General features: G+C 40.9%; 4 protein-coding genes across 5 annotated transcripts; all 4 read left to right on the top strand.

Moving 5' to 3' along the window:
* The first annotated feature begins 984 nt into the window (after positions 1 to 984).
* On the top strand, positions 985 to 5,128 carry LOC141814777 (ATP sulfurylase 2-like). Of its 2 annotated transcripts, XM_074702725.1 has the most exons (5): positions 985 to 1,611; positions 3,197 to 3,602; positions 3,706 to 3,966; positions 4,486 to 4,572; positions 4,641 to 5,128. In XM_074702725.1, exons 1-5 carry the CDS (start codon positions 1,028 to 1,030, stop codon positions 4,782 to 4,784), a joined length of 1,482 nt encoding a protein of 493 aa, XP_074558826.1. In that variant the 5' UTR covers positions 985 to 1,027; the 3' UTR covers positions 4,785 to 5,128. The 2 variants fall into 2 exon arrangements, with proteins under 2 accessions (XP_074558826.1, XP_074558827.1); XM_074702726.1 differs by lacking the exons at positions 4,486 to 4,572; positions 4,641 to 5,128 and adding an exon at positions 4,215 to 4,357.
* Positions 5,129 to 9,050: 3,922 nt separating this feature from the next.
* Positions 9,051 to 11,421, top strand: LOC141814361 (UDP-xylose transporter 1-like). Its single transcript, XM_074702306.1, has 8 exons — positions 9,051 to 9,196; positions 9,602 to 9,751; positions 9,870 to 10,054; positions 10,139 to 10,206; positions 10,296 to 10,428; positions 10,530 to 10,691; positions 10,779 to 11,054; positions 11,157 to 11,421. Exons 2-8 carry the CDS (start codon positions 9,631 to 9,633, stop codon positions 11,229 to 11,231), a joined length of 1,020 nt encoding a protein of 339 aa, XP_074558407.1. The 5' UTR covers positions 9,051 to 9,196; positions 9,602 to 9,630; the 3' UTR covers positions 11,232 to 11,421.
* An 805-nt stretch (positions 11,422 to 12,226) lies between these two features.
* On the top strand, positions 12,227 to 15,319 carry LOC141814360 (glutamyl-tRNA reductase 2-like). The gene is made up of 3 exons (XM_074702305.1): positions 12,227 to 12,617; positions 13,533 to 13,774; positions 13,902 to 15,319. The coding sequence occupies exons 1-3, from the start codon at positions 12,368 to 12,370 to the stop codon at positions 15,033 to 15,035; spliced, it is 1,626 nt and encodes a 541-aa protein (XP_074558406.1). The 5' UTR covers positions 12,227 to 12,367; the 3' UTR covers positions 15,036 to 15,319.
* A 1,811-nt stretch (positions 15,320 to 17,130) lies between these two features.
* On the top strand, positions 17,131 to 19,164 carry LOC141814137 (9-cis-epoxycarotenoid dioxygenase NCED1, chloroplastic). Its single transcript, XM_074702097.1, has one exon. It carries the CDS (start codon positions 17,152 to 17,154, stop codon positions 19,033 to 19,035), a length of 1,884 nt encoding a protein of 627 aa, XP_074558198.1. The 5' UTR covers positions 17,131 to 17,151; the 3' UTR covers positions 19,036 to 19,164.
* The last annotated feature ends 186 nt before the right edge of the window (positions 19,165 to 19,350 follow it).

Here is a 19,350-nt window from a genome sequence, read left to right as displayed (position 1 = left end):
AAAACTTTCTCTCTCTCTTTTCTTTTCTAGGATAGCCCTTGGACTTTTGAATATATTAAAAATTGATTTAGTTTCAGACGTATTTCCACCTTGAGCATGAAATGGCAAAAAAAAGAAAGAAAAAAAAGTTTAAGGACATTTTAGAAATGACGATAAATCTGAAATAAATGAGAAATTTCCCCTTTTGATTAGGGATGGCAATTAGACCCGGATCCGATGGGGAATCCGTTCTCCGATCCCATTTTAATCGGGGAATCCCCGAATCCGAGAAAGCGGGGATGGGGATGGGGAATTCCTGAATCTCGAAAAGCGGGGATGGGTCGGGGATGGTATTCCAAAAATTCTCCGTCCCCATCCCCGAACCCGACTTTGATAATTTCATTCATTGAGATTCATTAATTTGATTATATCCTTATATCAAATGAAAGAATAAGTCATATTGATAATTACTTATTTGAATACTATAGTTTCATTATTTCTAAAATAAATAATATTTTCTTTTTTTAATTAATAAAAAAGTAATAAATTTTAAAAAATACTTTTTAAATATGTCATGACGGGGATGGGGATGGGTATGGGTATGGGGATACCCATGGAAATACCCGCGGGGAAAACCACTTCCGAAATCTGTGGGGATCTCCGAAACCCGCTGGATACCCGAAACCCGACGGGGACGGGGATGGTATTTAAATTATGATACCCGACGGGGATGGGGACGGGGATAGTATATGAGTTTGGGTTTCGGGAACGGAGATGGAGAAGGCTTCCTCACCAATTCCCGAACCCGTTGTCATCCCTACTTTTGATGTTATACCATCTGTAGCTTTACATATCTGGCTGCCAAGCGAAGTCAATTGCAGCCGTCCATCCAACGTGCGGCTGCTGTGCATTATTCCTTATTCTTCACTCCGCCTTTAAACACTTCCTTTATAAACAATTTCCTAATCGAATTAAAAATTCAGCATTCCCCCTGTTTTGGAGGCACCGAAGCAGGAGAGCCACTCCCGAACCAGCTATAGCAGCGGCCATGCCTCTCTCCGCCACCTCCTCGCTCTCCGCTTCCACACCCTCGCCATTGCCTCCGACGCCGCCGGCGAGATCTGGATACGCCGCCGCCGCTTGTTACGCGCTTCCCAAGGTTCCATCCCACTCCCGCCTCGTGCTCTCGAATCCCTTGCACAAACCCAACCCCCTGAGTCGTTATTGCTATCGGATGTCGCAACTCGGTGCCTCGGGGCGCGGCGTCGTGCGGAGCTCGCTGATCGATCCCGACGGAGGAAAGCTCGTGGAGCTGATCGTGCCGGAGGCGGAGCGGGAGGCGAGGCGGGCGGAGGCGGCGCGGCTGCCTCCGGTCAAGATCAGCGCGGTCGACCTCGAGTGGGTCCACGTGGTGTCGGAGGGATGGGCGAGCCCGCTGAGGGGGTTCATGCGGGAGCACGAGTACCTGCAGAGCCTCCACTTCAACTCGCTCCGCCTCGACGACGGATCCCTCGTCAACATGTCGTTGCCCATCGTTCTCGCCATTACGGTCGAGGATAAGCAGGCGATCGGGAATGCGCCTGATGTCGCGCTGGTTGCGCCTGGCGGCGATTTCGTTGCCATTCTTAGAAGGTTCGTGATTTGTTTCTTGTCCAAATTCCCAGGGTCTCGTGGGTACCTTCGTCCATTAGTATAGTTGTTGATGTCGTCGGTTATCCTCGCTACAGAGGAAACTAATCCAATGACACTACTATGCACACCAAATAGGGCCAGTTATTTTGATTTCCAACCTGAAGCGATAGTATATTTCATCGGAATCTTGACTACCAGTATCCCTTTTAGATTTCTCCCAAATTAAATGCTTCTTATTTGCTTGCATGCATCGAACTTTGTATGCAGATTTGTAATTTTTTTTCCTAACATGATTTATTTGGACCATTTTAAGTTTCTTTAGTTAAGAAAGAAGAAACTAAAGAACCCCCCTTGTTGCATCAAATTTTTGTTCGTAGTTCTGTGGCATAGTATTAAAAAGAGTAGTTCTATGATCAATAAAAATAATTTTAACAATTAGACAAAAAATTAGACCGCAAGCATAATTAGAAATCACTCAGGGATGATTATCTCTGTCCGAAGCCAAGAAACAAATCTGTCCTAAGTTAAGTCCACGTAGGGTGACCCAAACCTGGACCCTAAGGATACAACTAGGACGTCTTTGCTGGTAATTTTTCATGAGGCATTCTGTTATGAAACTCATAGAGTCTAAGAAGCAGAAGGTGATTGAAGAAAGAGGGAGAATCCACATTTTATTAGTGATGCAAAAGGTAGTAAACTCCTCTTTAGATACAAGAGCCATCCAAAGCTAGTTGACTCTTAAACTATGAGATTCAACCCAATAAACTTGGATTATGATATGATTTGATTAGTGTGGACCAAAACGACTGGACCTCTACAATAGACAAGTATACTTGGTCTCTTGAATTTGTGGCTTATCCTCAGATAGTCAGATTGGATCTTGACCATTGGTCATATCACTTGGACAACTATATATAGGATGTGAACTTAGTCCAAGCTTATTTGTTAATTTTTTTAACTAAATAATAATGTGCACAAAATAAAAAATAGTTGATTTTGGAATCAACCCCAAGAAGGCCCTCAATGGCCTGTTATCATTGTAAAGATAACAATTTAAATTGTGTGGGCTCATCAGTGAGCCCACTTTCCAAAAGGCTCGCATGGCTCTTGAAAGCTTCTTAAGGGATAAATAAACAATATATGAGAGAGTTAGAAACCAAAAATTTTAGATGTGTGACTAAAGAGTTGAAGGGAACATTTGAGTTTCCTTTTTCTCTAACTATTTATCGAACAAAAATTGTGGCATTTTTAAAGAAATGAAAGATATCTTTACTTTTTTCCCCCCATGTGAATTAGAGAGCATGTTATTTTGCAAGAATTTTGGGACATTTTGTCTTTCCAAAATATTTTGGTAGCATATGCAGCTAACATAATATCCTCGTAGACATGCATTCTAACTATTTTGAAAGTTTCACTCAAATGCTCAGTTATGCTTCTTTTAAGGGCAGGTTCAAGTTATATTTTGATCTTATTAGGTAAAGGGAATATATTAAAGAGTTTAGTGTATCCTAGTTTGCTTACTGAACATGAATAATATATGTTCATATGCACAAGATCAAGAGCTTTTCATGTGCTTGTTCTGCAGAATTGAAATTTACAAACATAACAAAGAAGAAAGAATTGCCAGAACATGGGGAACAACAGTTGCTGGGTTACCCTATGTCGAGGAGGTAATTAGTCCTGCTGGAAACTGGCTGATTGGTGGGGATCTTGAAGTGTTGGAACCCATCAAATACCATGATGGCCTTGATCATTATAGGCTTTCTCCCAGTGAACTGCGCAAGGAATTTGACAAACGCGGGGCTGATGCTGTTTTTGCTTTTCAGTTGAGAAACCCTGTACATAATGGCCATGCTCTGTTGATGAATGATACACGTAGACTTTTGTTAGATATGGGCTACAAAAATCCCATTTTACTATTACATCCTTTAGGTGGTTTTATCAAGGCAGATGATGTACCATTGGCTGTGCGGATGGAACAACACAGCAAGGTCATGTTTATTGTCCATGGCTCAGCATTTTGATTTGTTAACTATGCACTGTTGATATACTTATGAGTGAGGCATGACTGGTGGTGGCATCCTATTTGAGCAGGTTCTGGAAGATGGAGTTCTTGACCCAAGGACAACTATCGTGGCAATATTTCCTTCTCCTATGCATTATGCAGGGCCAACAGAAGTACAATGGCATGCTAAGGCAAGGCTTAATGCTGGTGCTAATTTCTACATTGTAGGTCGTGACCCTGCTGGAATGGGTCATCCAACTGAGAAAAGAGATTTATATGACCCTGATCATGGCAAAAAAGTTTTAAGCATGGCTCCAGGTCTTGAGAAGCTTAATATTTTGCCTTTCAAGGTATATTCATCCCATCCAAATTATAAACTCCAGTTAAACTATGCAAGGTATTGATGAATTATTACTACATTCATTAGCTGTTCTCATTGTGAAAGGCTTATGTTAGATTCAGGAGTAAACATTTTATTTACTTTTTTGATTGTCCAAAGTGAATTTTGCCATAGTAGTAGACTCTATCTTCTTTCCATGAATGATTTATCTACATTCATTAAATAGATATCTAGTATAATTGACATTGTATTTTGCAGAATGTTATTGGCTGGTTCTTTTAATGTTACAGAGAAAGAACTTATGTACCTGGAAATATGCAAATTGGAGTTGCAAAAGGGATGAACCCTCATCTTGTTGCACCTTGCCTTTGCCAATCTATTATGACTAGAGCAAAAATAGCATTTGCCCTCTGTCGATAAAATTTTCAGCTAGGAATATTTTTGGTTTTATTGATAGATCCAGTGCACGCTTCACATTTCTTTTGCCAGGTTAATCTCTAATTGTCCGTCCATATTTTGCCACTGACAGGTAGCAGCTTATGACACCGTGGCCAAAAAGATGTCATTTTTTGATCCTTCTCGGGTTCAAGATTTTCTCTTCATCTCAGGAACAAAGGTATTGCATCTATCCTGTTCTGTTGCTTGTATGTTTTACTCTAATTTGTCACTGAATGATTGCTGCAGATGCGCACGTATGCAAGAAACGGAGAGAACCCACCTGATGGTTTCATGTGCCCCAGTGGATGGAAGGTCTTGGTAAACTACTACCAGAGTCTCCAAAATGAAGAGCTAGGAAACGAAGCGGCAGCTGTTGGAGTCAAATCGTAGGAGCACCTTCATTTGCTGCCAAACATGAAATTCTATTCTATCGCCGGCTTATTGAAGTTAACTAGAGCTGATTGCTTCGGATACTGTTCTACCTTTTCTCTATTGTATTTTTTTTAGGTCGTCGAAATAGGTTTCAAATTTTTCTTTCGATCGATTGCCATTATTCAGTAAATAGGGCTTCGTGAAAAAAAAAAGGAGTTTAGACTACTTTAGCCTCTGGATGTATTTTAGTGGAAGAATTATGTGCTTGAGTAAGATGAAGTTGAAATGTCACAAAATGAGAAATCTGATTGATTCTGTTCTGAGTTTAAAAGGATCAAATATCAAAAATTAATTTGTGGACAGATATATTGTGAATTTGTCTTCTTGTTAATCTAAAATATTTTGCCGAGTAAATTAAATATTAATTATAATGCAGAGAGATGACAAGCAATTAATTGTGAAAGCTACCATAACTCTCCAATTAATTATTAATTTAGTGAATAGATATGAAATTTAGAGAAAAAGAGCTGACACGGCAAGTTCTTGAAGTGGCCAGTGAAAGTATTTAATTTCGCTATGAAATGGCAATCTAATTATATGATATTCTAGCCATTCAAAAACTAGCTAGATGAATTTTCTTCAACTAAATGGACTCTTATTTAACCTTGGCAGGTGGATGCATGCTGGCAAGAGATTAGAGGTAAAATTTTGATCAAGTCGAGATAATATCCTTCGATCAATTATAATTTCTTGATTTATCTTTTCACGTATGATCGTGGAAGTTGATCGTGTGGAATCAATGGAGTGGCGGATTCCACAAGAAGATATTAGAGATAAAATCCTTGGAATACATATTTGAGTTGGTTACTATGGAATATATTTATTAAAATGGACAAAGATCGAATTTCGGAAAAATCAAGATAATACCTTCTTATGTAATAGTCAATTACAATTTTTAATTTATCTCTTCGTAATAGATAATGATCGACTACATACAAATTTAACTAGATATACACATATGTCCTAGAAGAACGCACTGCATCTGCATGATTGTTAATTGCTATAAATTATCAGCAAATTAAGTTTGCGATAATATTATTCATTTTGCCAGCGAGCGCCTTGGAAAAAAGATTATAGACAAGAATTAACTAGATATACACGAACCGAAGTGAAATTAATTATATGAACACGAGCGGAGTACGTACGTACGTACACAGAAACTAATTAAACATCGATCTTCACTGGTAAATCTCCCTCTTTGCCAGCCCACAATTAGACGAAGACTTGTTCAGGAACTCAATGCAGTCCGTGATGGCCTCCTCATAATGCGCGTCCAGTGGATACAGATTATAATAACTACTACAAGATGTCTTTGGAGCCTCAGGCACAGCCTGAATCGAAGCCCTTCGTTGCCGTCGAGGAGGAGACACGACCATCAACCCTTTCAGCATCCTCCTAAACCCAGTCAAAAGCTTCTCCGACCAAGCAGGACTACTGCTCCTCATCGTCGTAGTCGTCGTCTTCGTCTCCATCTTCGATGCCAGCACTGCCCTTCTGCACCCAAGTTTTGGGGCCATCATCAAATGGCTCTGACGTTGGAGCTTTGGCATGATCGATCAGGAAGAAGATTAGTTTGTAGACACACTAAACTACTTAGCTTGCTATTTATCACTGTAATTAATGCTACATTATAGTGATCCTAATAATTAAAGCTACCTCCTCATTATGGTTGGTGGGGTTTAACTTAATGTTCAGGAACACTATTCATGTGACAGAATCATTGATAGGAGACTCCTAGCTCTCCGATATGGTTTCCAAATGATTAGTGAGAAAAATAGGATTAATATAATGTTTGCTCTTCTCTAAGGTACGAAGAAGCCTTGATTGTGAACCCACACAGCATCGCGTGCCGCTTGAAGCGTTAAATAACTCCACCTAAAGAGACCACTTGATGGGATGCAATCGATAAGGATGAAAGAACACTGATCACTAGCTGTTTAAAATTAAAATAATTAAGAATGAAAGAACATCTTTTTAGCTATGTTCGATGTTTCGTTTCTAATATTTATAGTGGCTAATTATTCATGAGTATCTTGCAAGTAATAATATATATATAGAGACGAGGAAAGATATTCTCATAAAAAATTTCCAGTATAATATATATTATGAGATATTCTCATAATATATATATCTTGCAAGTAACAATCATTATTCAATTTTGAATTATGTAAATATAATTATCATTATATTTCCACATCAGAAACTTTATTAATATTGCATTTGGAATTAACATTGGCGCGCATCATTTACTTATGTTCCACTAATTAACTAGGTCCCTAATGACTATTAATTTAATTTGTAAGTAGACAAATGTAGCACAATAGGTTTGGTTGCCACCATCAAATATAGAAATAATCCATGTACTTATTAAAGCTCTTCACACAAATAAGTTCTCCAATAATTGTATAGGATCAATTTTTTTAATCAACTAAGTGTTCAAGTTTGCCCAATTAATCTTGAAGGTAGATGACGATTTGCCTATCTCATAAATTTTAATTAAGCACAATTTATACACATTCAGAAGTCGACCTCCAATATATTGGTTCCATTTTGAATTTAAATTTAAATTTTTTATTATTCCTCTAGATATTTTATCATCGCACCACACTTGTGGAGCTATATATATATAAAAGAGCATAGGGCAAGAAGCTAATAAAAAAAAAGGTAGTCTAGAATTTCCATGGTAGCTAGACTTTTGCTCTATCATTCAAAAGAGTATCAACACTTCTTTGTTTCCTAATTCCATTATTACCACCAAGCCTTTCTCAAGATCTCCTTCTTTGGCCTACTCACTTTAGCTCTTTGATATGCCAATGTCTAACTTTACCTTCCTTAAGTGAATCCAACTTGACCACTCAAAATATATAATATGCTAGGCACTACTCTTAAGCATTATCATGAACAACAAGCATAAAAAATAATATTTTTTTTGAATTTAGATTTTAAGATTTAGGATTTAAAGTTTAGTATTAAATTTTTTTAAAATAAAAACTAAATTTTTTTACATGGGATATTCACGGTAGTGCTCATAAATGGTGTGCCTCAACATAACATTCCCGTCTCTCTATATATAAAAGACATAATAGTTCTTTCAATTTACAATATTTAAACTTAATTTGTTGCACAACATGATAGTGTTAATAAGTATTTTGATGCGATCTAAAAATCTATAATCGAATCAAGCTAACTCGGGTCCGATTGGACTTTTTCATAATTGATTTCAGCTCAAATTAAATATTATTATTAGCTGCAAGTTTTTGAGAAAACTCGAACGGTTTATTTAACTTTTCATTTAAAGTCTAAAATGAATTTTGTGGGAATATATACATATTTTAAAAAAAATAAATAAACAAGCTTGGTTTCTAAGTAAAATAAAATGTAAGAAAATAAAATAAAATAAAATAAAACATCAATCCTAAAGTTTGGTGAATTTTGTAGTGAGATCCACCAACTTCACCCTTCTCTCTCGATCGGCTTATATTTATTTCCGATCATTACCTTTTCTTCAAATCCACACTAGCAACTACTTCACCACTACTCTCGTCTTTCGGTGGATCGAACTCTTTGATTTTAATTATTTTTCTAAAGCTCCAATAACTTTTCTTCAAAACTACTTAGCGATTATATTATTAGCTAGGGTGCTTAATGCACTCATATGCTCATTAATCCAATCGATCGATGTTAAGAGCTTAATACACGTTGAAATTTGTTGACCATACGATCATTTTGTTTGTTAGCAAATTAAATAATATAGTTTTAATGATCGTCATCATGCATGCATATCAAACAAAATTCAAAATTGATGGTCGACTATCAATTTAATATCTGTTTTTGGACTTTATCGAACTTGACCTTGAAGTCCAAGCAATATTACATAAATACAAATATTTATATTTTATTTTTTGATATTTTTTTTTGTTAGTCTTAAATTAATCACGAGAGATGTTTATTATTATCAGATTAATTAAATATTAGCAGACGAGAAGTCGTGATCTCAATGTTACGGGACGAGCCAGGCTGGAGAAGCAATTGATTGCCTTCCATGTTCCAATTCACGACAACCGATGATTATTTCTTGGTACCGCCGTTAAATCGTTGACTATGTCCCCAGATTAACGTTGACTGATGGGTTGACTAACGACGACAACTCCGCCATATAACGCCGCCAAAGTCCGAACCCATCGATGCGAAGATCCAATTTGCACCTCGACAAAAGGTCAACAAGCCATCGCTTGTTGCAAGCGAGGCGGCGCGAGAGAGAGAGAGAAAAGGAGAGATTGGCTCCGGCGACCGGTGCAGGAACAGACGACGTCCATTGAAGAAGAGGAAGCAGTCTCCTCCGTCGTCGTCCATCGGAGAATTAGTCTCCGGTACGTTCTGGTGTTCTTTTATTTCTCCGATCCAGCGGAATATATATATTAAACGCGTTGGTTTTTCGATCGATGCCTTGTTTCATGGTTTCGATTGATCGTCGTTTGCCATTTTTTGGACTCGTCGAATCAATATGTTTGTCGCATCTACAATAGTTTTATCGATTAATAAACCTATTTAAACGAATTCCCATCACTCAAGTTCTAGACAAAACTCTAAGACAGTCAGCCTATGATCTAGTGCAGAATAGAAGTCTCTCTTTAATGAATTCTTCCTATTATATTTCTCTGTAAGATAATCAAGCTTTGTGTAGTTCCATTAAGTTTGATAAGACAATCAAATGGAGTCTAAAATAAATTAAGTCGTTGAAATGATTGATTTAAACTTGGACTTTATTGGACTAGTTTAATTGCAGGAAGAAGAAAAATCAAAGATGGCGGGGAGCTCTGGGTTTCAGCTGGGTGTGGTTGGATCACTGACTCTCTCCGTCGCATCTTCAGTTTCGATCGTCATATGCAACAAAGCTCTGATGAGCACTCTTGGCTTCCCTTTCGGTCAGTAGCTTCAGCACCTCTCTCACTCTGTCAAATTGAAAGCATGCCTTAAGATTTTGAATTACAAAGTGGAAACTAAACTAAAAGCATGGTCGTCGATATCATGAATCTGATACAGCCACAACGTTAACAAGCTGGCATCTAATGGTGACCTTTTGCTCGCTCTATACCGCACAGAGCTTCCACTTCTTCGAGCCCAAATCCATCGATGCGAAGACGGTGATTCTCTTCGGCTTCCTCAATGGAACCTCCATTGGCTTCCTTAACCTCAGCCTCGGCTTCAACTCCATTGGATTCTACCAGGCTAGTAGTACAATTAATATGTTAACTGCATCACATACATAATCTCCGACCACAGTAGCTCATCGTCTTCACTGATATGTTCAGATGACCAAACTTGCCATCATACCTTTTACTGTCCTGCTGGAGACTCTGTTTCTCAAAAAAACTTTCAGGTTCAATTACTTCTTCTTCTTCTTCTTCTTCTTCTTCTTCTTTTCCTGAGTTGATATTGGAATATGCCTAAAGAAGAATTTGTTTGCAGCCAAAGCATCAAGCTGTCTTTGCTTGTCCTCCTGCTCGGTGTCGGCATCGCGTCGGTTACGGATCTCAACCTCAATTTTGTTGGTTCCGTCCTCTCTGCTCTCGCCATCGCCACCACATGCGTTGGGCAAATTGTATCCTTTCTCTATATTCACTCATCTGTTCAGATTTTCCTGAAAGAAGACGTTGCATCAAGTGTTAAACAGATTTTCTTGACCATGAATCTGAATGGCAGATGACAAACACAATTCAGAAGAGGTTGAAGGTTTCCTCCACGCAGCTTCTGTATCAGTCATCTCCTTACCAAGCTGCCATTCTATTCGCGACCGGCCCGTTCGTCGATCAGTTGCTCACCAAGCAAAGCGTGTTCGCCTACAACTACAAACTCATAGTTCTGGTGTGCTTGCTTAAATGAATCCATTAAAAAAAAAATTCCCCTTCCTTGTTCGACTTAAAATCTTATGCAGATTGTGTGCGTCGACAGGCATTTATAGCGCTGTCTTGCTCGATCGCTGTATTCGTAAACTTCAGCACCTTTTTGGTGATCGGGACGACGTCGCCGGTGACATATCAAGTGCTCGGCCATCTCAAGACTTGCCTCATCCTCTTCATCGGCTACATTATACTGCACGACCCTTTCACGGTCAGGAACATCGTGGGAATCCTGATCGCCATCTTCGGGATGGCTCTCTACTCCTACTTCTCTGTGCAAGAGAGCAAAAGGAAACCAGCTGCAAATGATGTTTTGCCGGTTTCACAGGTTCGATCATCTGTTTTGCCCTTATCATTCTATGCGATTCAAGAGTCCAATTCTTCCTACAAGTCAAAGTGATCGATCATGACGAGAATGCCGTCGTTGCAGATGGCTCAGAAGGAGGCAGCGCCGCTTTTGCCGATCAAAAATAACGATCAAAACAACGATGATACCACAAAATGAAATGGAGCTCCTGCAGCTGATGAGGACTAGCTGACTCTCTGGAGAAGAGAAGCACCAAGACATTAAAATGGATCGGATAGGTCTCTCCATTCCTTTTACTATGCCTTAATTGTTCACAAGCAATTCGTCGTCTTCTTGTATTCATTCATGCGTATGCTCGGTTTTGTGCATGTGCCAGTGGGAGAATGCTTGCCATTTTTCTCCTTAATTTGATTCTAGTTTACAAATCAATTATTTAGCACCGTCTATGAAGGAGACAAACTTACATTAAAAGAAGAAGAAGCTACAGTTTACCTCGTGGCTTAGAAACAAATGGATTTGCTAGAGCAAGAACGTGAAAAGTCATAACAGAAATATAAAACTAGCGCAAAAAAAATTATTTGAATAGTTAGAAGTATTCTATTTTTTATTTATTATTATCCAAACAGTTTATTTTATTTTTAAAAATATCTTTATTTTTATATTATTATACTAAAATAAAATACATCCTTTGGTGATTTTAAAAAAATATATTTTCTTGATTTTTACTCATATAATATTATTATATTACGTTTGATAATTATTATAATATAATATTAATTATATGAAAAATAAATTATTTATATTATATTTATTTTTAAATAAAAATATTTTTAAAAATAAGAATAATCCAGAATAATGACGAGATGTTATTTATGATAAATGAAAAAAAAACATCATTAACAATAAATTTATATTGTATAAAAAATACTAATAATTTTTAAAAAATATATTTTTAATTGTAAAATAATATGTTTCTTTTTTCCCCTTAGTATTTGCAATGAAAAACATGTGAGTTGAGGAATGAGGAACAGAGGGGAGGGTGCGTGTGGATAAAGCGTGTTGCAGCCGACCAATTGGAACCCGAAGAAGCGCAAATCTCGATATCTCCTATCTCCTGCTACCTTCCCTGCCACATCTATTGCGCGCCCATGCGATCGTTCTGGTCCCACTTGCAGTCGCCGCCCCAGATCTATTACTTCATCTCGGCTACTCGCTCATCCGCCCCAGGAAGAAGGGTCGCTCGGCGTAGCGGACGCGCAGGCATCTACCGCGAGCCGAGGCTTCCCTTTGCCTTCTCAATCTTTTTGGAATCCACATTTTTTTCAGAAGAGGCAATGGCAGCTGCAAGCGGCCTCGCCATAGCCTTTTCAGGGACCGCGGCCACAAAGGCGGAGCCTTTCCATGGAAACAGGACGTCCAAGACCACAGCGTCGCCTGTCGCTGCTGGAACCTCCTTGTTTAGGTCTATGGTCGGCCGGAGAGGCTCTGTGCGCCGTAGACCGCGGTGCGAGGCCCTGGTGGATCACGAAGAGAAGGCAGCGGCCACTATCTCCGCCCTTGAACAGTTGAAGTTGTCCGCCGACCGTAAGTTTTAGGGCAAAAAAGAGAAATTTTTTCTTGAAAAAAAATTCATTTCCTGATATCTCAACACCCAAATTTTGATCTTGCAAATTTTACTCAGTGCAGATTACGTTTGCAATAAATACTTCATTTGTGTTAGTCTCCATCCATGTAGTTTTTAATATAAATCGACAATGTCTCTTCTCAATACTAGTTTTTCCAATCAAGCCATGATATGAAATTTTAGTCACATTCTTGGAAATTTTAAGGTATAGTTTTATCAGATCTTGGAGTGAAACAGAATAGTAAAGCGCAGAAGGCACAGAAAAACAACACAATAGCAACAGAAAATACCAAGTTAAATAATTTAAGTGTTTTGGACTATCCCTTAGCCATATACTATGTTAAGATTCAGTGGAACGATCACTTAGCTTATGCACTTAGCTGTTAGGTTTAAGAAGATTCAGAGTTATATGTTTGTGATCTTACAAATAGCAACTGTATATGTGCATTTGAGCGTGCTCAGACCAGAGATTAATGCGATATTGAGCGAGTTGTGAGATTACATTTCATAATATGCATCCTTAGATGGTCAAAACCACATAGTTGTCCACATTGATCCTCATAAACCTATTACTTATCCAACTTTGTATTGGCAGTGTGAAGGTTTCCTTTTCCATGAAGCAAAATAACTTGCAACATCTATTAGCCACATTTCGCCAATGCAATCAACCAAACTAGCTTTTTAAAAACCTAGTCTATACCAAAGCATAGTTTCTTTATCTCTTCAGCAGAGTTGCTGAAGAGATAAAGAAACTGAAAGTTATTAAGATACTACTTTTCTCTCATTTTACATGTTTGCTTGCAATCAGACTATCTTTATCTACAAGAACTGGTAAAGGTTGCTGTATTACTATGCTTTGGTCTGACTCTTCTCAGGCTATATGAAGGAAAGCAGCAGCATTGCTGTTATTGGTCTAAGTGTTCATACTGCTCCAGTGGAGATGCGAGAAAAGCTCGCCATTCCAGAGGCACAATGGCCTCATGCTGTTGGTGAGCTGTGCAAGTTGAATCATATAGAAGAAGCTGCAGTTCTCAGCACCTGTAACAGAATGGAAATTTATGTGGTTGCTCTTTCTTGGCACCGTGGAATTAGGGAAGTAACAGAGTGGATGTCTAAGGTAACTATTTTGCTGCCTTGCAATTTGAATATGATATTTCAGTATAGAATGATGAAATGCAGGTTTCATTTGTGAATTTCACCATGTGCCAATCGAATTCTTATCTGTCTTTCATATATTTTTGCAGACAAGTGGGATTCCAGTTTCAGAACTAAGAGAACATATTTTCATGCTTCGTGATAGTGATGCCACCAGGCACTTGTTTGAGGTATCGGCTGGACTCGATTCTCTAGTACTAGGAGAAGGACAGATCCTTGCACAAGTAAAACAAGTTGTAAGGGTTGGTCAAGTCAGTGGAGGACTGGGGAAGAACATAGACAGAATGTTCAAGGATGCCATAACAGCCGGAAAGAGGGTACGCAGTGAGACAAACATAGCATCTGGTGCAGTTTCCGTAAGCTCAGCGGCTGTCGAATTGGCCCTCATGAAGCTCCCCAAACCCCATGGCGAGTCTGCCCGAATGCTGGTGGTAGGGGCGGGCAAGATGGGGAAGCTCGTCATCAAACATTTGGCTGCTAAAGGGTGCAAGAAGGTTGTGGTCGTGAACAGGTCAGTGGAAAGAGTAGAAGCAATTCGTGAGGAGCTCAAAGATATCGAAATCATTTACAGACCTTTCACTGAAATGCACTCATCTGCTGCTGAATCCGATGTGGTATTCACAAGCACAGCATCAGACGTTCCACTATTCCTGAAAGAAGACGCAGAAGTTCTTCCCCCTGTGAGTGAGGATGTTGGGGGCGTAAGGCTCTTTGTCGACATTTCCGTCCCTAGGAATGTTGGTTCTTGCGTCTCAAACCTCGAGCACGCACGAGTCTACAATGTCGACGACCTCAAGGAGGTCGTCGAGGCTAACAAGGAAGACCGACTGCGGAAGGCAATGGAAGCCCAGGCCATAATCACTCAAGAGCTCAAGAAGTTCGAAGCATGGAGGGATTCTCTGGAGACCGTCCCTACCATCAAGAAGCTAAGATCTTACGCCGATAGAATAAGGTCCTTGGAGCTCGAGAAATGCCTACAAAAGGTCGGTGAAGACGCGCTGACGAAGAAAATGAGAAGGGCCATTGATGATCTCAGCACAAGTATAGTTAACAAGCTTCTTCATGGACCATTGCAGCATCTGAGATGCGATGGCAGTGACAGCAGGACCCTCGACGAGACCCTCGAAAACATGCATGCTCTCAACAGGATGTTTAGTCTGGACACGGAGAAAGCAGTCCTGGAGCAGAAGATCAAAGCCAAGGTAGAGAAAATCCAGGCCTGAGTTCTCACCCACCCAAAAAAATGTACAGGAAAGTTGATACATTTCGGCTTTTGGTCACTTTCTTTGAACATTCTACATTATCCGATCGAAATAACAGAAGAACCATCTCGGCCATTTAATCAAGAAATAATGATCACTCGTCTCAGTTTCCTATAGAGATAGCTGATAGTTTTGATATTGCATGTAATCCTATAACGGCTAGAGTTATGTGATTGATGTCGTTGCTGCAACTACTGTTATGATCTATCTGATTGTAATTATATGCTAGATTCGTCTTGAGCATACCATTGCGACTTTTCTTTCTGATTCGCATAAATTATACACATCTAGATATAATACTTTTGTTGCTCAGCTAAGTTGTCCCTGGGCTATGGTACTGTGATAAGACATCCAAGTTGTCATCTAAGCATCTGTAGTTCGATGCTGGACATCTGAGTTGGCCGTTGCGATTTACAAACTTCCATAGAACCGAACCAATCACTCCCAGAGATTGAGTCAATGCGACTTACTAGGATTTATCTTTTTTTTTTTTTTTTTTTTTTGCTCAGCTAAGTGGTTTACCGTGTCCAACTGCGTTTTTTTTTGTTGCTCAGCTTAAGTGGTTTACCGTGTCCAACTGCGTTTCTTAATGCTTTTGTAACTGAAGCAACCACGACAATTTATAAGGACCTTAAAAGATTTTATAAAGGTTTTTTAAAAAGTTAAATCACTGCTATTACATAAATTGACGGGGGTTTGTTAAGTCTAACTTGTTTAACCCAAACAATGAATTAGGCAATTTTAATAAATTTTGATCATGACAAATAGTGGATTATATTATTTATTTTTCCCTTTTTATTACTTGAGCTTTTTTTTTTATAATCTCCAAATTTTACTTGACGGACAATCTTCTGATCTCTATTTTATCTATTAGATAAATCCAAAACATAATTTATATCCATTCAAAAATCAATCTCTAAAATATTTATTCCGCGCTGCTAAAGCCGAAAGCTAACTTGTTCCTTCCTTTTTTTTTTCATGAAATCAAATAGATAGAATTGAATCTTTTTTCTAGAACAGAATTAGTCATTTTCAAAATTAATCAAATTAATTATCTTCACAATTACTAAAAAATAAAATAAAAAAATAAATATAGTGGATATCATTTGTAGACGCTTCATAATCAATCAAACGTCTCTTTCTTATCAACATCTTGATTTTTTTTAGGGACGTTTATCAAACTAAAATTGACCAAACTATACTCCTTTCACGTGTATTTTGGAGAGAAAAATACTCCCTTAGTAAAAATTTTAAAATGGGTTACCGAGGTACTTTAAAATTTTCCTAAGGACGTTAATATGAAATTTTCCTAAGAATGTCAATATTACATTGAAAATTTAAAACGCGGAAAAAATGCATCTAAATGAGACGTTTTACCCTAAAATTATACAATAAATAGATATAAAAAAAACAATTCAAAGAACAAGGTTACATTCATCCCACAACAATCATGCATACATTCTCTTATGCAAAAGGTATAATTTATCATCCTAGCAGTTTCACACGATCGATCTCATGACTATTTATAAAGAGATAAATTAAAAAATTATAATTAATTACGACATAGGAAGATATTTCTCAGTTTTATCGAAATTATAAATCATGCATGAATTCTCACAACCACACACCATACGATATCACATTTTACATCAATCAACAAGCATTCTCGCAATATTTTGCCAGCAAAGAGAACGATGGAGTGCAATATCTGGTGCATTCTATTGCTATCCATTATTCATTTATCTGATTCAAAACGAAACACGCGAACAACCGAGTGATATTTTATGGAACAAAGCATAAATTAATTGCAACACATGTCAAATGCCATAAAAATTTCTCTTTTTAGTACATATTATCTTGTATATCTATCATTTTCCTTGATTTTTAGATCAATGAAAATTCTAATTCGCGTAATTTTTCACAAGCCACAAAATTGTTGATCGTTTGCTATCAATTTTTTTGTTGTTAAATATTTGCTATTAATTTGTTTAATTAGAAGCAAAATGTTCACCATAAATACCATTGATCTGGCGTTGAGCAACCGCAGGCGAGAGCTGCCAGTGGAGAGTACGCCATAATGAATGTGCTGTCGGTCTCCTCAGCCACAGCATTTCCGGCCAGCTCCGGCCGTCGCCGGCGGCCGCCACCATCTAGGGTTCCGCCCACCCCACCCACCTCTTCTCCTCCGTTTCTGAGCGTTGTGTCGGCAGTTAAAACGGCAGAGAAGACCTTGGAGCCTCAGACCAAAACAGATCCGGCCACCACCACCGCCGCCGGAATGAGTACCAGTCCCCGTAAGGTGGCTGATGACCACCAGAACACCACTCGCCCGCCAACTATTGCGCCTCCGCCACGCCCTAAACCGGCTTCTCTTCGACCTCGAAGACCGCCCTCAATAATGGCTAGCGTCTGCAACGACCTCGAGGAGCTCATCCACAACTTCATTGACCCCCCCGCCCTCCGCCCTTCCGTCGACCCCCGGCACGTGCTGTCCAACAACTTCGCCCCCGTCGACGAGCTCCCCCCGACGTCCTGTCCCGTGGTCCGCGGCGCCATCCCGCGCTGCCTCGCCGGCGGCGCCTATATCCGCAACGGGCCAAACCCCCAGCACCTGCCCCGCGGCCCCCACCACCTCTTCGACGGCGACGGGATGCTGCACTCCCTCCTCCTCCCCGCCAGCGGCGACGGGACCGAACCTGCCATCCTCTGCTCCCGCTACGTTCGCACCTACAAGTATCTCCTGGAGCGCAACGCGGCCGCCCCCGTCTTCCCCAATGTCTTCTCGGGCTTCCACGGCTTCGCCGGGCTGGCGCGCGGCGCGGTGGCGGCGGCGAGGGTGTTCACCGGTCAGATAAACCTGACGGAGGGATGGGGGCTGGCAAACACCAGTTTAGTCTTCTTCGGCGATCGTCTCTACGCGCTGGGCGAGTCCGACTTGCCATACGCCGTTAGGGTGTCGCCGGAGGATGGGGAGATATTGACACTGGGCCGGTGCGACTTCGATGGCCGTCTCTTCATGGGGATGACCGCCCACCCCAAGAAGGATCCATCAACCGGGGAGCTATTCGCCTTCCGATACGGCCCAATTCCCCCCTTCCTCACCTACTTTCGGTTCGACGCCGAGGGGAACAAGGCGGGGCCCGACGTGCCCATCTTCTCGGTGCAGCAGCCGTCGTTCCTGCACGACTTCGCCGTGACGGAGCGGTACGCTATCTTCCCGGACCTCCAGATCGTGATGAAGCCGATGGACATGGTGCTGGGGGGCGGCGCGCCGGTGGGGTCGGACAACGGCAAGGTGCCGCGCATCGGGGTGCTGCCACGGTACGCCACATCGGAGGCGGAGATGCGATGGTTCGAGGTGCCGGGGTTCAACCCAGTGCACGTGGTGAACGCCTGGGAGGAAGACGGTGATCTGGTGCTGGTGGCGCCCAACGTGCTGTCGGTCGAGCACGCGCTGGAGCGGATGGAACTGGTGCACTCCTCCATGGAAATGGTGCGTATCGACGTGGAAGGCAGCGGAGCGGTGTCGCGGACGCCACTGTCGGCGGCGAACCTCGACTTCGGGGTGATCCACCCGGGCTACGTGGGGCGGAGGAACCGGTACGCGTACCTCGGGGTAGGAGACCCCCAGCCGAAGATAAGCGGGGTGGTGAAGCTCGACTTCGATTCCGCCGGCGACGGCGACTGCGTGGTGGCGCGGCGGCACTTCGGCCGGGGGTGCTTCGGAGGCGAGCCGGTTTTCGTGCCCAAAAGGGAAAGGGAAGACGAGGAGGAGGACGAAGGGTACCTGGTGTCGTACGTGCACGATGAGGTCCGCGGCCAGTCGAGGTTCGTGGTGATGGACGCGCAGTCGCCGGAGCTGGACATCGTGGCGGAAGTGCTGCTGCCCCGCCGCGTGCCCTACGGATTCCACGGACTCTTCGTCTCCAAAGAAGACCTGCGATCGCAACGCCCGTCGTAGAGATCGCAAACCCTAAGTAGGGCCCTCCATGCCCCTCTATGGACCCACCCGGGTCCCAACACGATCTCAATACCACATATAAAATGGATATATTTATTATGTGAATAAAAATGACCGTATATTATAAGATAATTGATGGCATGGCGTACCTTTCGCATGTAAAATTTGGTAATGTTTCAGATCATTTTTGGAAATTTAATTTGGTCTGAGATGGTGGAACTTGGAGGTATTCATTACTGGATTTCTACGTCTCCTCCTGAAGACAAAAATGTCTGGGCGATGTTGACCTCCGAGCTCATAGTCACCCCATGGGAA

The sequence above is a fragment of the Curcuma longa genome, chromosome 21, assembly GCF_044706935.1.
Source record: "Curcuma longa cultivar G26 ecotype Majalengka, Jawa Barat chromosome 21, ITB_CL_G26_1.1, whole genome shotgun sequence".
Classification (NCBI taxonomy): domain Eukaryota; kingdom Viridiplantae; phylum Streptophyta; class Magnoliopsida; order Zingiberales; family Zingiberaceae; genus Curcuma; species Curcuma longa.
This window is presented reverse-complemented; position numbering and strand designations above follow the sequence as displayed.